We start from the raw sequence: 16,426 nt of genomic DNA on the forward strand, positions 1-16,426 counted from the left end.
TCTTTTTTACAGTCTAAGGTAAATTTGTATCGAATTTATTCATCTTTACTAAATTAAAAATTCATTAATTTCTTTTAAAAAAATTATACTGACATAGGGCTGGGCGATAATTCTATTTCGATAATTATCGCGATATGATTTTCTTCGATAAAACTATATGAAGAGTTTGATAACTTTTCGATATAATGTTTTGCGCCAAAAGGGGAACGAAACAACAACTCATTTGAAGCGCGCTACATGGACCGTTTATCGGCTCAGATCAAAAGTTCAAACTGCCGCGCGGTGCGAGCTCACTAAACAGATGTGTTTACTCTATCACACGAGCACTAAACAGCGCCGTGACATCCAGTGCTTCAATTCAGCGATCAACACAAATGACTCTGTTATTTCAACTAGTTTAAAGCCAAACAGGAGAAACACTGTGTGCAACGAGACAGTCAGAAGGCTTTTCAATCTACACATCACCATCGTTTACCATGGATTTACTGTAGTAACACTCACTGCACCAAGGTAATGTATTTTGGCAGAAATTTGGGAAATCCCCCCTGAATTTTTATACAGTAGTATTGATAATTATAGTACGTATTTGTGATTAAGCTATAGCATGTGTTCATTTATACTGAATGTTTTTGACTACAGTTTTTCATACAAATAGGCTACCTAAAAACATATAGTTATATTTTTACCATGGTATTGGAGTGCTCTGTATGTGTTTTTAAATGTTTATCTTGATTTAAATGTATGTTACTATCGGAGACCAATGCGTAAAAAAAATAAACCTTTCATAATAAATTTTGTTACTGGTTTTGATAATGAACAAAAAATTAAGGGACTTGTTTTGAAGATACAAAAAAGTGATATTACAATTAATATTATCAGGCATCCCAAATCTGTTTCTTGATTTGAAACAATATCACTTATTAGAACATGCAGTAAGCAGTAACTAAGAAATTCATTTTTCTATGTAGATATATATATTTTTTTATTAATTGTCTGGTTTGTACAACTTTTACTTTGGAGCAAAAATCTAGCTTTAAACTTAAAAGGAATAAAGATTTGATATTTATCATGATAATTATCAATATCGACTGATCATATTGTATATTTGGCTATGTCACCCAGCCCTACTGACACACACATATTTGTAAAACCTTGTGACCATTATCCATTAGTTAAAGTGCCACAAATCTGTTGTCAAATTGAAAACAAAAGCAAGTATTTCAATAGAACAGCTTAACTGCTGTGAACTACTACTTGAACATGATTAATAGCTCGTAACTCATTTCAAAGTAGCTTTCCCAACAACGGTTGCGATCCTAAAATGAGCTCAACAAACAGACAAGTGACTTGATGTACAGTTCTAGTCTAAACATCCTACTAAAACGATAGAGAGCTGGGATTTGGACAGCTGCTGTTATCAACACAAAGGCACTTCTGTCAAGCATGTGAGGTCAGAAAATCGGTCAGATGTATGACAACCAGCTGGGCCAAGTTCCCATTCAGAAGAGTTCTGACTTCAAATGCAATATGCCCATGTGGATTTATGATGACTCACATGTCAAAGACTCTTTACATCTGGAATAAACAAAGAAAAGACTCATTATCAATTTTGAAATGGTGCTAAATATGGACAGTGGAAGAGCTGTATGGAGTACATCTCTAATGACAAGACAAAAATGTCACAAAAGTATCTCTGCAAATCCCTAACAATGACCTTATCATCCAGGTCCAGGATTTAGAGCCTGTTCCGCACACCTACTCCTGATTCTAATGCATTTTTACAGCTGCCCTTTTCCAAAATGTCCTTTGCTTTAATGGGAGCCATTCAGGATTTTGGTAAAGGTCAACTTTGTGTCACTTGAACTTTCATTGAGAGCAGAATGTAAACCATGGAGGGACACGTCTCCCCCCTATATTCAGATAAGTGGTTGACCAATATGGGTTGTCCACTGGTTCATTCTAAAATTATTACATTTGATCGTGCCTATTCTGGTGGCGGTGACATTCTTGGCATAAAAACACTAAGAAACATTCTTGTACATAGCTTGCAGTATAAAACATGCTGAACTTGGGAACTATAAGTTCTCAAAATCACTTTTTGATGGCATTAGATATCTACAGAGGCAGATAACATCTTTAACTCTGTTATGTTCATAGCTGGATGTTTAACCCCCTTTCCAAAGCTGATATTAAGCCATTACAGTGTATCTTAAAGTGATTTGCCCTACTATAAAACAGGCATCCACTGTCCTCCTAAAATATAGCCTCAGTGCTATGAGAGTGCTCTGTTGTTTCATCTTCCCTCCCGATAAATCTCAATAATAATGAATTCTTTTAATACCATGCAATTAGGGGAGTGCTGTTCCCCAGTCTATCGGCAGAATAAAGACTCCAGTTGACTACCCTCTATTATCAATTATGACTAAATTGGGATTTCCCACCACTGATGAAAAGCCTGAACATCCAGCCTACCCAAGGCATAACTGTGAAATTTTAAGGGATATTTTCATGCTAGCCTGGAGTAATGCATTTTAATGAAGAGAGATTTAGAGTACATCTGTGATTTCCTCTCTGTGTTCAAAGGGGTCGAATTCAACACACTGTAGCCTTTCGCACGTCCGAATTTGAATTTATATTATACTCAACCATTTCCATTCCTCTTTCTGGCATTTACAATTAAATAGACTGCTTTAACTACTTTTGTACTTCCTGTTCATCAAAGAATCCAGAAAGAATATTAATCAGCACGGCAATGATTGTTTTGATCATAAAAGATCAAAGATCTACTTAGGTTTATAATGCATTGGGAAACACAGATCATATCATTCTAGCAAATTTAACAACATTTCAGTACCACCGCAAGAGTTTCAACTCTTCAGGGTTTAATTATAGACGTCTCTACAAATTAAGATGAGACCGGAGAAAACTTTTTACAGAATGACACAAGGTTATTATAAGCTATCAGGCGTATGTCATAAATAAAACAGCCCTGCACTGAAAGAGCTTATTTGTTACAGCAGAAATGTCTATTACTGAGTACATCACTCACATCGTGTGTTTGGAACACAGCCAGTCCTCATGCCAGCGAATGAAAAGGATAAAAGACCAAAACAAAATGCTGCCAAATATATTTCACGAACAAAAGTAGGCGAATCTGATGCTTTGCTATAACAATGGCGAGACAGTCATCAGCGCCACTGACCAAATGAAACAACAACAGGCCTTCATATCGCATACAACACTGGATGGGGCATCAGGAACAAGATGGAGTAAATTATAAATGTTTGTCCTAATATCTGACTAAAGGAGATTATGTTCATCTTGATATGCCGCAAGGATTATGTTCTTCACAAAGATTGTCACCATTCAGAGCCATGTCTAGGATGTGTAATCCTCAGCAAAGTCACAAGCAGGATTGCTCGGAGCCCAAAACATATTTACTGGAAGATTTTTAACCACATGTTCCTAACCAAAGGGAAGCAACAAACAGAAAACATCCATCCCACTAAATGTTTCAGATGTTTCCTTGGTTTTTCATTGTCATGAAGGTTTTTTTCAAAATATAATGAGTGAATAGATGTAAATCAGACCGCAAGGACTGGAGGAGATATAAATAATCGGATCTCTCTTAGCAAAAGAGCTCATTTAATTCATTATTCATTCACTCGAAACATCTTAATTTTGTGTTGAAATGCAAAACTCTCACATGGGTTATGCTGAGGAATATCTGAACAATTCTGTTTGATTTCAGATTCCTAGTGAAAATTACCACAACAGAGCATTTTCATGTCATTACCAACAAATTACTTCTTAAATAGCCTATAAAAACCATTAATCAAACTAAAAGTATTTTGTAGAGTCAGCTTGTAACACAATTGCAGCCCTAAAATGGCAGCAGAAGTTTTATACCTCATGTAAAACACTGAATAAATGAGCTTTTTATTTTTTTATTTACCTACTGTACATAACCTGCCTGTAAACTTCTGGTGGGATAGCTAATTACTATGACATTTTATTTCCTTACTCCTTTTTATGCCTTTCAAATGCCTCAAACAAGTCGAAACAATGACAAACTGTGTTCTGACAAGCTCTGGAAGTTTTATTACAGTTTGTTTTAGAATCCGTGACACAGATCCCTCTAAAGTTCATCTCAGCCCACATGACTGTCACATCAGCATGAACATAGACCACATTATATTTATCCTTCAACACAGTGCAATTCAGTCTCATTAGAAAGACATTAATCAACAAAACTACAACCAGAATGAACCACAAGTTCATTCCTGAATACAATGGTGTAAATCGTTTCTAATGTAACAGCATGGCAACATTTTAATACACTCACAACTCTCGGGACTAATTTAAAATGAAATTAAATGGAAAGTAATTGAGCTGTAGCCAGAATTTTGGTTTGTTTTCGATATTAAAAGCATTGACATAAATACTCAAATTCTTACAGTGCACACTAAAATGGATGAAGTAAATTTGTAGGGTGTAAGTAATGCTTTTCAGACAGAAAGTGAACCTTTGACATGTTGTAGATCAAATTTCAGGTAAGGTTTAATGCATGTCAAGGGTTCAGCTTGCCTTGAGGTAACAGTAGCAGCCTGAGCAAACACATCTGTTGATGTTACAGTGTTTTCATCTGTTCTTGTCAACACCCAATGCTCTAAACCCTTCCCTAAGGAATAAAGACACATTTTAATGTGTAATTACACACATTCAGTACAGATCACAGTTGTTCTGTCATCGCAACACAATGTGAAAACTGCAGAAAGCCCTGGCAGCCTGCTCTAATCTGTTTCACAGCCCCACATACATAAGCTCACTTCACTATCTGGCTCTCAACACTTCATGAGCTTTGTTAAAAGTGTATCCTCTTACCATGGTGGCCGTCCAGCTCGAGTTTGTTGTCCAACTCCATAACTTCAAAGACAGGCAAAATCAGACATGCTCTCAGTGCCAAGGGAGGGGAAGACAGCAACGGTTCACGAGGAGGGTACAGTCTCTCTCTCTACCTCGTCACCCTGTTTGCCAGAAGAGCGCTGCGTCCCGTGCAGCTTGCCTGCCTGCGCTCCGTTCTGGCTGGAGTGTTGCATCTAGCAGATCTGAGTTGGGCTGAGCCACTTCTCTGGGCCCCACTCACTCCCACACGAGCGCCTGAGCTCTTAAAGACACAGCAGGGATTTTTTTCATCTTGAACACTTGCTTGTCCTCTCTCTCTCTCTCTCTCTCTCTCTGTGAAAGCATGCCTACCTACCACCCTCTAGATATATTTTACGGGCAGTGTTATTTAAGTATTAAAAGTTTTTTTTATTATTAATATATTGAATTGCTTTTTATATTTTACATTTAAATTTTATGTTGGTTAACAGATAAGTAATTTTGTGTTTTTTTTTTAAATTCGTTTTTTATTAAGCCTATATAGCTTTTATTATTTTTAATTTCTGTTTTATTTTGGTTATAATAGTGCATCAAGTTAAACTAAATGTAAATGATAAAGGTTGCCTCAACAAATTAAACAGAATATGCTTTTTTTTAAAATATAATATAGCAATGAGGTGAACATAGGGGAGTTAAAAATGTTCATTACTTTGGTAAGAGATGTTGTCTTTTTTTGTCATGTCTGTTTATGCTATGCACTTTTTAAAAATGAAACACTGGAAAATATTTAAGAAATATTCTAGATTTTTCTCCATTCTTGCCTTTCTGTAATCCAAATCTCAAACAAAGCATGTTTTCTTGGAAATAATGTTTCGACTAGTAATCAATTTCTAGATTTTTCTTAATTCTATAGATCATCTGTTTCGTGCTAATCTTATTATAAGGTTTAGGTGCTTGAGCTTGACTAGAGCATATTTATTAAAGTCTGGTTTATCTTTTACAATAAATCATAAAACTATATGAAAACAGGCATATTCGTTGTTTTAAAAGTTACACAGTTCAAAAGAACAGGAATGATTAAAAACTTTTCTTCTTCATTTGAAAAGAAAAAAAGTGCTTAAATAAACTAGGCTTTGATCACACTAAACCTAATTCTGGTTCGTTTTCAAATCCAATTGTCCGCAGTTTTCCTAGTAATTAAACCAGTATGATCCATTTAACATCAAATGTTTCTAATCTAGCTATATTTTATAAGAGATTAGCAATTACAGTGAAGAGAGGGGGCAGAAAACTGGAAATATTGCTTATGCTCAAGTCCATCATACCTCACCAAAGTGCTCACAACTCAAGAGAAGGCATTATTGTACTATTAACAAATCTGCTCCCTCATTCAATCAAGACCATTCAAATCACAATTAATGCTACGTATGAGCGCAGACACGACAGCACTTTAAGACTTTACAGACTTAACATTCCCAATGAGGAGAGCACCTGAAACTTGAAATCCGATCAGACTGCAACATATTTCCAAAAATCCAATTTAAATCGGATTTTAAACCACATATGGATATCAAGTGCCTTTCTCTTTAGAGCTATGACAGATTAGGATGTTGATGATGCACAGGGAGTGTGTGTGTGGGGTGTTAAACGTGTGTCTCTGCGGGGGGTGTGCAGATAAACGCACATTTGAAGACATTTGCTGAGTCAGCAACAAGCTGCCAGTGTCTGACACACGCATTAACACAGCGCTGAGCTGCAATGACACCACAGCTTGCACGAGAGAGAAGAGTCTGAATGAGAAGTGAAGAGCAGTCAGTGTTTGAGGTCTACCTATGATCACACACTACAGTTCAATGGTCTGAGGTCAGTAAGTGTTTACTTTTATTCAGCTAGGATGCATTTAACTGATCAAAGGTGACAATAAAGAATTTTACAATGTAAATAAATGTTATTCTTTTGTTCAATTCTATTAATAATCAAGGGAAACTAAAAAAAAGTATCACAGTTTCCACAAAAATATTAAGCAGCACATCGATTTTCAACACTGATAAAAAACAAGAATTTAGCTTGGCCGTCACAGGAATATTTAACATTTTAAATATATAAAAATACAAAATAGTTTAATTTTAAAATAAATAACATTTCACAATATCCTGAATTTTTGATCAAATAAATACCACCTTGAGACTTCTTTCAAAAACATTTTAAATAATTTACCAAACCCACACCATTGAACTATACTTAATGTGGAAATGTAACAAAATTTTTACACTTTCTTTTTCTTTTCTTTTTTAAACCTTGATTTTTAATACTAACTATAGATAGATAGATAGATAGGTAGATAGACAGACAGACAGACAGACAGACAGACAGACAGACAGAGAGATAGATAGATAGATAGATAGATAGATAGATAGATAGATAGATAGATAGATAGATAGATAGATAGATAGATAGATAGATAGATAGATAGAGAGAGACAGACAAACAGATAGTACTGGCCTATTTAATGCATGATTCTCTTTGACATTTTCACAAAACACGTGGCCGCATAATGTGTCTCATCCACAAATTCGACTGCATTGTGAACCAGAGTCCTTATTAGGCAATTCTAAACAATAGCTGTCCTGTAACGCCATCATAATTATGCCTCCTACTGCAAATTACTGGTTTGCTGCCTGTCCGAGACAAATGGAAGTCTACAGTGCGTTTCATCATGCTCTATTTCACATGTCTGTCTATTGGTGTCACATCTGCACTTTAACGCAGTGAATGCAAATGGCATTTTGAAGTTCAAATGATGCAAAATCCAACATAACGAGTGGCTAAATCTTTGTTGTTCCTATCTTTAGCACAGCAAATGTCAAAACAACTCATTTAAAACAGTATAATAAAATTCAGTATAAGCGATTGTTTTCGTCTCCCACTTTGCCAATGAAATTTGATTACCTTTAAAGACTATTATCAGAGTGTATTACTCATCAAAGTGTTTCTTCACTTTCCAAAGAAAAAAAAAAAGAACTGCAACAGGTGCAAACAAGTATGTGCTCCAGATCCTACTCACTGGCATTTCTGGTTTGGGTGCTCTGGTTTTTACGGAGCTGAACTCCCTCAGGAATGCTGGTGCTGCGTCGCAGGAGCCACACTGTGCATGATTCAGCACGGCGCTCTCGGAACAGCATTGGACTGAACTGAGGACAAGCCACAGAAGTACATAGGATTAGAGTGTTAGTGGGCAAAGGTATCTAAGAAAAACTCTAGTACGCTAAAGAAAGCTCATCTGCTCTGCTCTGAGCTGACCTGTTACTATGAACTTGTTGATATGTGCTGCCCCCTTGAGGTCAAAGGGTACAATGACTTATATAGTCAGAGCCAAAAAGAAGTCTGGATAACTAAAAATATATACATTTTCACATAATATCAATGAAGTGATGCATATATCAGCAGTCACATTTGTATCATCCAATAAATGTGACTTCTTAATTATTTAAGAATCTGTTCGATTAATAGGCTAATATATTGAAATGATATGTTATATATAATGACTGTATACCTCTCTCTTGTCCAGGAGAACAAGTTGACATTCTGCAACCAAGCAAAATTTGACCTGCCACCCGATTGGTTCTGAAAGTGGCTTTCCACAAGATATCCAGTGAATTGATGAACGTTTCATGTCTGTAAAACAGAAAACGTACGATAAATGAGAAAAGAAGATAAGGAAGAAGAGATGGATCAATTACAATCACGGTAGGACCAAAGAGTGGGAGTCTTAGCAGCTAAAAACAGAAGGTGACCCAGTGGTCATAAAGCCAGCTGGCACACAGCTCTATGAATGGACAATCCTTCCTGCTTGGCCTAGATTCAGTAGCATGAGTATTGTTTTGTTTAAAAGCACAATGCTACAGTAGGTTAACTGAATTAGAGATCCTTCAATTTCTTTAAGTTAATTTACTGAGTTAAAAAGAAAATTTAAAGGACTGGCCAGTTGTAGTGCACCTCTGGGGCTGTGCTCTTATTCCATGAGATTTGGAACAATTTATATTTATATATATATATATATATATATATATATATAATTTTGGTTTCCAACAACCTATTTAATGTAGTTTTTAAACATAATAGTTTTTCGTGAATTTCGGGAAGTTCATGCATTCAAATAAGAGTTAATAACGAGTTAAGCTATGAATAATTAGTTATTAGCTATATTTCAAAAATGTCTGACAAATGTGGGGCAAGGTGACACATTTGTTAATATATCACGTCACGTGAAGATGTACTTAATAAAGTGCAGACATTTACAAAACTACTTGATATTTTACCTTTTCCCCTTTTTTTCACAATAATTTCACTGTCTAAACTTTTCTGAAAAGCTTATCACAAGATGTTTAAAATAAAAGTATCCTAAGAAATACTGACTTGAGTAAAATGTGTGACAGATAGCTTAGTAGCCCTTGTATTGTACTAGAAATAAGAATCACAGTAAACATATGGCAGACAAACGTATTCATAAAAGCCAAATACATTCATAAACTCGTTTCGGTCTAAATCAAGTAGTAAACTTACCGGTGACCCTCATCCAGCCCTGGTGCTGACAGCGGGTGATGTATGTTGTTGACATAGCGGTAGGGTCACTAAACATGTTGTCTGCGCGCAATTTTCAACATGCAACGCTTCAGGACATTTGCACAACTGACGGACACCTCATAACGACTAAATGTTGCATTAAAAATTAACTTTCGGATAATGTAAAGGGAAAGACGCTAGTTTGCGCGTGTAGATTTGTTGACCTGTTTTTTTTTTTTTTTTAGAAGCGCGTGCGGGCGACACAGGGAGACACGTCATGTAATAACTTAATTAAATTAACGGATTAAACTCTCTGCGAAGAAAGCAACTAATCTGTCCACATACACAAACTCTCTCTCTTAAAAAAAAGTGTGAAAAACAGGCGTCTTTCATTTGGACAGATATTTTGAAATAGCCGATTCGTACTGAATTCTGGAGAACAAATTACACAATTATTATATTAAATCACATGTCACAAAAAATTTGGAGATTATTGCTTTATTCATGTCACTTGTTTCCTCTCAACATATAACGTGAAGGCCTCACTCATGAATATTAATCGCGTAACGTTAAGATTAGAGAATGACTAGAGGCTGATTGGGTGGAAGGCTTGGCTCATGAATATTAATTGAGGTATGTTACTGGACGTTCTAGAAAAGTTACCGAGGAACGTCAACCTCATGTAATTGATATTCATTAATTAATCTTTTGCCACTGGATGTGTAAAAATGCATGACCCCATGACCATGGCTTTCTGGATATATTAAAATATATTTTTTAGGAAATGAAAGTAGATATTCTTTGCAAGGCACTATTTTCTGCAGTTCTGAAACCTACATTCTCTTCTCACTCACACCAGATGAAAAGTCCAGTTTGTGTCTGTATTAAATGTGCATTATAAATAATATAAAGACACCTATGAAAATGTTAGTTCACGTAAGAGAGACACAGTTATTGCAGACAAATTGTTTTAATGGTCTGAAACAGGAATGAATGAATAATGACACATACAAGTTTGCAAATTTAACATGTTTAAACACTGTTACAAAAAACATGTTTACCATGTACGGCTTTGAGGGTGCCGTGTAGAAAAATTTTCATAAAAGTATTCTAAACTGCTTAGTTTTAATCTTGCAAAATTACACAATAGCTTGTATCTCTTCTAAACCTTGTTAAACTTGTAACCATGATACAAAACCTCTCTTGAAATGTGAGCAAGTTGACACAGTACAAAAACATCATCGTGTTTTGTTAACAAATTTCTATTTCACAAATGCCTTTTCTTTTGGGGAAATAATATAAAAGTAAAAAGTAAATTTTTGAAATATATTTTTATATTTATTTTTTTCTTTAAAATCAATTAGAAAATATAGGTCAATTTATCCAATAATAGCTTGCATAGCTGATAATACATGTTAATAGTGCAATAATAAAATGGGGCTAATCTTATATCCAATTATATACATGTAAATAATAAAGTATATTTATAATGTTGTGTCCTATTAAACTAAATGAAGTTAAATTATAGAACCTGACAGCTTTAAAAATTCACATAACTTTGATTTTCCACTTAATCCAATCATCTGATAAGAGCATGAATCCACTTCCAGATCAATCTCAAATATAACACTCTTTGGAGATCTCGTAAAAAAATTGATTTGACATCGATATGTGGGCAAATGTTGAAAACAGCCTAAATTCTATTGCTAATGATATGCAAATAATCACTTTCCCCTTTCGGTTTCATTCTGCTTTGTCAAAGTTTATCCAATCTGACATGCCAAAGCATACAAAAGCATATAAAATAGAAAAATACTTCTCAAAAACAGTATTTGCATCACTTTGTTATATAATCACCTAGAACAAATTCAAAAATTATGTTTGAACAGGAAAGAATGAAAGTGCTAATATTTTAACACAGCTAAACAAAACGAATGTGTATAAATTGCTATATATTCCTTCTGAAGAAATACTGAGAGAGATGAACCAAACAAAATGAGTAACTTTAAAGGAAAGGTTTGCCCAGAAATTAAATGTACTCAGGCCACCCAAGATTTAGGTGTTTGTTTCTCCATCACAACATAAGTAGCATTACATCACTTTCTCACTAATGGATCCTATGGAGTTAATGGGTGCCGTCAGAATGAGAGTCCAAACAGCTGCTAAAAACATCACAATAACCCACAAGTAATCTTCATTTGACCAGTTAACATCTTGTAAAGTGAAACAACAACAAAAAAAATCCATTATTAAGGCACTTGGTTTGAGCTTTAAAACCATTGAAATCAATCTCCTGTATTCCCCTCACATCAAACTCCACCAGCATATTTGTTTAGAAACGGTTTTGTTTGTTTGCTTGATCTGTGCATATTGCTCTCCCGATTCAGAGACACAAAACATTTTCACTGGAGGAAGCAATATTATGGATTCTTGTATTTTAGCTGGAAATCTGAAGATAAAAACATCTAAAAGGATTTGTTTACAAACCCAAAACCTTTTGCTTCACAAGTCATTCTTTGATGGACTGGAGTCGTGTCGATTACTTGTGGGTTATTGTGATGTTTTTATTGACTCTCAATCTGACGGCACCCATTCACTACAGTGAAACAAGTTAAGTAATGCTACATTTCTCCAAATGAGTTCCCATGAAGAAACATACTCATCTACATCTTGGATGGACTGAGGGTGAGTACATTTTCAGCAAGTTTTCATTTTTGGATGAACATTAAACTCAGTCAAACTTGATTCAGACTTTGAAATCCTTAATGACAGGAACTGAAACTCACGGGGCGAATGCTTTTACACTGTATGAATCCCAACACTAAACTGAAATGACTTCATGTTGTATAATACTGTTCTTTATCTGCTACCTAATAATGACGTTACACTGTGTAAGGTTAGTATGTTACTAGACTCAATCATGTCTGTGATGTTTAAAGTGCCCTAAAAGGACACTGCAAATGACTTCAAGACAAACAAACACTTTAATGTCTCACATGTGAGAAGACCAAAAAAAAAAAAAAAAAAAAAGACACTATAGGTGGTTGGTCAAAACCAACAAAACCAAAACTAGAACTCTGAAACTATGACTGTCAGAAAAGCAAAACAGAGAGTAACTATGGGGGGGGCGCGTGACACCTTGCGTCGTGGCCCGTCTGTTCCACACCTCTGTTCTGTGATATTCAGTAAGGTGTAGTTCCTTCCCACTCCACCAAATACTGCACCTTGCCTTCAGGTGTGATCCTGCGGGCCAGAACCTGATACTTCTCCCCACAGGTGAGTCGACCAGCCGCCCCAAAATAGCTGGTGATGGAAGACTTGAGGTGAGAGAGTGAGGAATCGTCCTCGCTGATGCTCTCAAAGGTGTGGCTGTCGATGCTGTTCTCCAGCATGACGTTACTCTCCTCTCCAGGCATGCTGATGGGGCTCAGCTCACGCTCCACCATCCCTCTTTTTGTGGCCAGCACGGTGTAATTAGAGGAGGGCAACTTCCTCTTCCGACTGCCCACATTTTTCCTGTAAAGAAAATAATTGCCTTTCACTATTAAAAATAAAAAACGACAAACTTATTTTCTGCTCATATGAACAGATGGCAGAGGTGGGGGGGAAATTACAATCCTGTAATCAGATCATGTTCATCATGGAATATACTGTATATAGCCTGCTATCATTTTAGATTTGAATAGAACAGTGACCCTGGACCACAAAACCAGTCATAAGGGTCCATTTGAGATGTATACATCACCCGAAAGCTGAATAAATAAGCTTGCCATTTATGGTTTGTTAGGTTGGAAATCTGGAATCTGAGGGTGCAAAAAAAAACTAAATACTGAGGAAACCGCCTTTAAAGTTGTCCAAATGAAGTTCTTAGCAATGTATGTTATTAATAAAATAATATGTTTTGGTATATTTATGGTAGGACATTTACAAAATATCTTCACAGAACATGATCTGTACTTAATATCCCTAATATGTTTTTTTTTTTTTCCTATTGCTAAAGATATGCCCTAGCGACTTTCATAACAAACCTTTCAAAAGTTTAGGGTCGGTATTTTTTTCTTTCCTTTTTATTATTGTTATTTTTTTAAAGAAATTAATTATTTTTATTCAGCAGGGACACATGCAATTAACTGTATCATGGTTTCAACAAAAATATTAAGCACAACTGTTTTCAATTACATTTAAATATTTGTATAGTTATTTTAAATTGCAATACTATTTCACAAATAATACTATTTTTACAGTATTTTTGATCAAATGAAGGCTGCCTTGTTGTTGGTGAGCAAAACAGACATTTTAATATCTTACTGACCCCAAACGTTTGAAAGGTAAGTTTAATAAATTAATTAATACATCACAGTTGTAAACACTTCTGGATAATTTATGACATTGGAAATGGAAGCCAAAGATGTCCTGATATTCTAGCCATAAAACAAATTGCTTAGTATGCAGTCTGTATGCTGCAAATATAAAAATATTATTATTGTTTATTTTATGTTTCAGTTAAAAATGTGCACTACTCTTTGTTCTGCCTGAATAATACTAATAATAATAATAAATAAAAAAATTATGTATTATTAATTGTATTATCCAGTGGATAAATATTAAAGAATCTTTAAAGAGATTAAATTTTATAGATGCATTAATACTGTCTACCAAAAGATGTCCCTGTTTAACACTGAATGTTACTTCCTAGCCTTTGGCCGTCCCCTTTCACTTGCCTCTGTGGGCGTTGTGCCATTTTAAAGGTCATGCAGCAGAACTGGACTTTTAGGTATTTTTTTTTCTCATGCTGCAAATCTTCTGGGGAGTTTCCAATCTGCATCAACCCTATAATGACCACATTTCTGCCCAAGGGCATGTGTAACATGGGAAATCACAGCAAGATATCAAAATCCGATGCGGACAACCTCCATTTCAGAAATCATTACAGCTGCTAAAATGGGATGTAGAGCTAAACAGTATTAGTGCATGAAAGCCAAGCACGGAAAGCAGATATGTGTTTGTGAAGTGTTTGATCTAGCCCACAACGAGGATGCACAGTAGGGGACAGGGATCTGTCGACCCTCACAACTTTTCCAGTCGAGAAAATCCAAGTCGTGTTTATTTTCCTCCACCCCCTCTCTCCGCCTCTTTCCAAACACCCTTAGGAACATTGCAAGAATACTAATGAGAATTCATATCCTAAAATAAATAAGACAAACTATGGGAAAGATATTAAAGAGTGAGTGGGGCCGTATGGCAGTCTCCAACCGGCCAGCCATCCAACTGCATGCTCTGCGCGCAGGCCTTTGTTTTCTTTGGTCGCGGTTTCTTCAGGCCTAGCGCAGCGGGTGACAAAACAAAAACAAAAATACAGGACAAATATAAGGGATAGCTAACTGTATGAGTATCTGGCCTGCGGGACGCGAGGTATGACTAGCAGGAAGATGAGTTTCTGAAGAAGTGGTCACATTTCACAAAGAAAATAAAGCTTTGTGATTGAGGCTAAAAGAAAAGGTCAAGAGACTACAGAAGGAACAGAAGTGTACAAGAACTTTATTATTAAGTTTTATTGCTGTGTTCGATATATCGATACAACGATGTATCATTACAGACGATACGAATATCAGTACAGCTGGCCCCTTTATCGAAACTGTGGCATGTGCGCTGCTGGGAATCGTGCTTAAGTTGAATACAAGAACACAGTTTAAAACGGAGTAGAAAAGTGCACGGTTTCTAATAGGTGTGGGCAATAACTGTAATATTAAAAGCAACAATTATCGATATTGTGTTAATTTAGTGTGTGACAATATACCAGTATTATCGATATCAGCAATATTTAAAATGAAGAGTTCTCTTATGATAGCACCACATGTAAATACTCCAGCACCAGTACCTGGTTGAGCCCCCAGGTGGCAGTACTGTGCCTTAACGCTGAGACCTGTCACTCAAGAAGAAGACACAGCGCTGGCAGCTACTCCAAGGAGAGCAGTGTTTGTCAGAGTAAGTTGCAATTATTTTACTAGTCACAGAATGGGAAACGTTATATTGAACTGTTAACAGCGGTTTTCTGTATTCATATATTTAAGAGTGATTCTTTTAAAGCTGCGGTAGGGAACTTTTGACGCTCTAGCGGTTAATAAACAGAACTGCTTGCGTCTTGCGGAAGAACATCGTAGCCGGAACTACTTCTCTCTGTTCATGTCTATGAAGAATCACAAAGGTACTGGGTTACTCCGCCGCGGTATCCCCGAAGCAATCTAAAATAGTCCGAATATAAACACTTATTATAGGTGCACCCTAGTGATTCAGGACAAACTAAAAACACGGTTTGGAAAATGGATTCATGGTGTACTCGCTTATTATATACATTTTTCTACATTTTGAACACAAACAAAGTTACGGACCGCAGCTCTGATTGGTTATTTTTTACTGGGAGCGATGGAGTTTCTGCAAATGGCAATAGGACCACTGGGAGGAGCCAGAGGAGCTTGATTTTTTCACAGATTATCTGTCTCATATTCTACTGTCAGGACATAATGACAGGTTTAATAAATATGTAAAAAATATTTTTTTTTTTACAAAAGTTCCCTACAGCACCTTTAATAAGTACCGCATTTTCTTTACTCGTCTTGTTTTTGTATTTGCAATAAATACAGCCTGTGCGTAGTAACTCTTTATAATTTTGTTCAAATCTATTAACAGTTAAACGATTAAAAGTGATCTTGAAAAACTGAGCGACCACATTGCTACATTAAACTTGTAAAATGTTAAGTTGGTCGCAGTGCCATGCACTAAATGTCTCATCTGCAGTCATTCTTCAGTGAGGTTCAGTAGTTAACATTAGTTAACATATATAAATAACAATGAACAATATTTCCACAGCATTTAGTCGTCTTAGTTCATGCATTACTTATGCCTTATTAAAATCACAAGTTGTGTTTGTAAACATTAATGCATAAGTAAATTAGCATTAACAATGAACGACTCTATTTTT

General features: G+C 35.7%; 2 protein-coding genes across 7 annotated transcripts in view; both read right to left on the reverse strand.

Moving 5' to 3' along the window:
* Positions 1-9,703, reverse strand: part of dab2ipa (DAB2 interacting protein a) — an 89,419-nt gene extending 79,716 nt beyond the window's left edge. For 2 of the 4 annotated variants that reach the window (XM_052564244.1, XM_052564243.1), the window contains exon 1: positions 4,885-5,103. In XM_052564244.1, the coding sequence (XP_052420204.1) occupies positions 4,885-4,924 (40 nt within the window). In that variant the 5' untranslated portion in view covers positions 4,925-5,103. Of the gene's footprint in view, positions 1-4,884; positions 5,104-7,948; positions 8,076-8,437; positions 8,560-9,447 lie in introns of those variants that run through there. The other 2 variants (XM_052564240.1, XM_052564241.1) reach the window with 2 other exon arrangements.
* Positions 9,704-10,404: 701 nt separating this feature from the next.
* The window catches only part of phf19 (PHD finger protein 19), a 32,059-nt gene continuing 26,037 nt past the window's right edge, over positions 10,405-16,426 (reverse strand). For all 3 annotated transcript variants that reach the window (XM_052564250.1, XM_052564251.1, XM_052564252.1), the window contains exon 15: positions 10,405-12,963. In XM_052564250.1, coding sequence (XP_052420210.1) covers positions 12,630-12,963 — 334 coding nt within the window. In that variant the 3' untranslated portion in view covers positions 10,405-12,629. The remainder of the gene's footprint in view (positions 12,964-16,426) is intronic.

This window comes from Carassius gibelio, chromosome B8 (genome assembly GCF_023724105.1).
Source record: "Carassius gibelio isolate Cgi1373 ecotype wild population from Czech Republic chromosome B8, carGib1.2-hapl.c, whole genome shotgun sequence".
NCBI lineage: Eukaryota > Metazoa > Chordata > Actinopteri > Cypriniformes > Cyprinidae > Carassius > Carassius gibelio.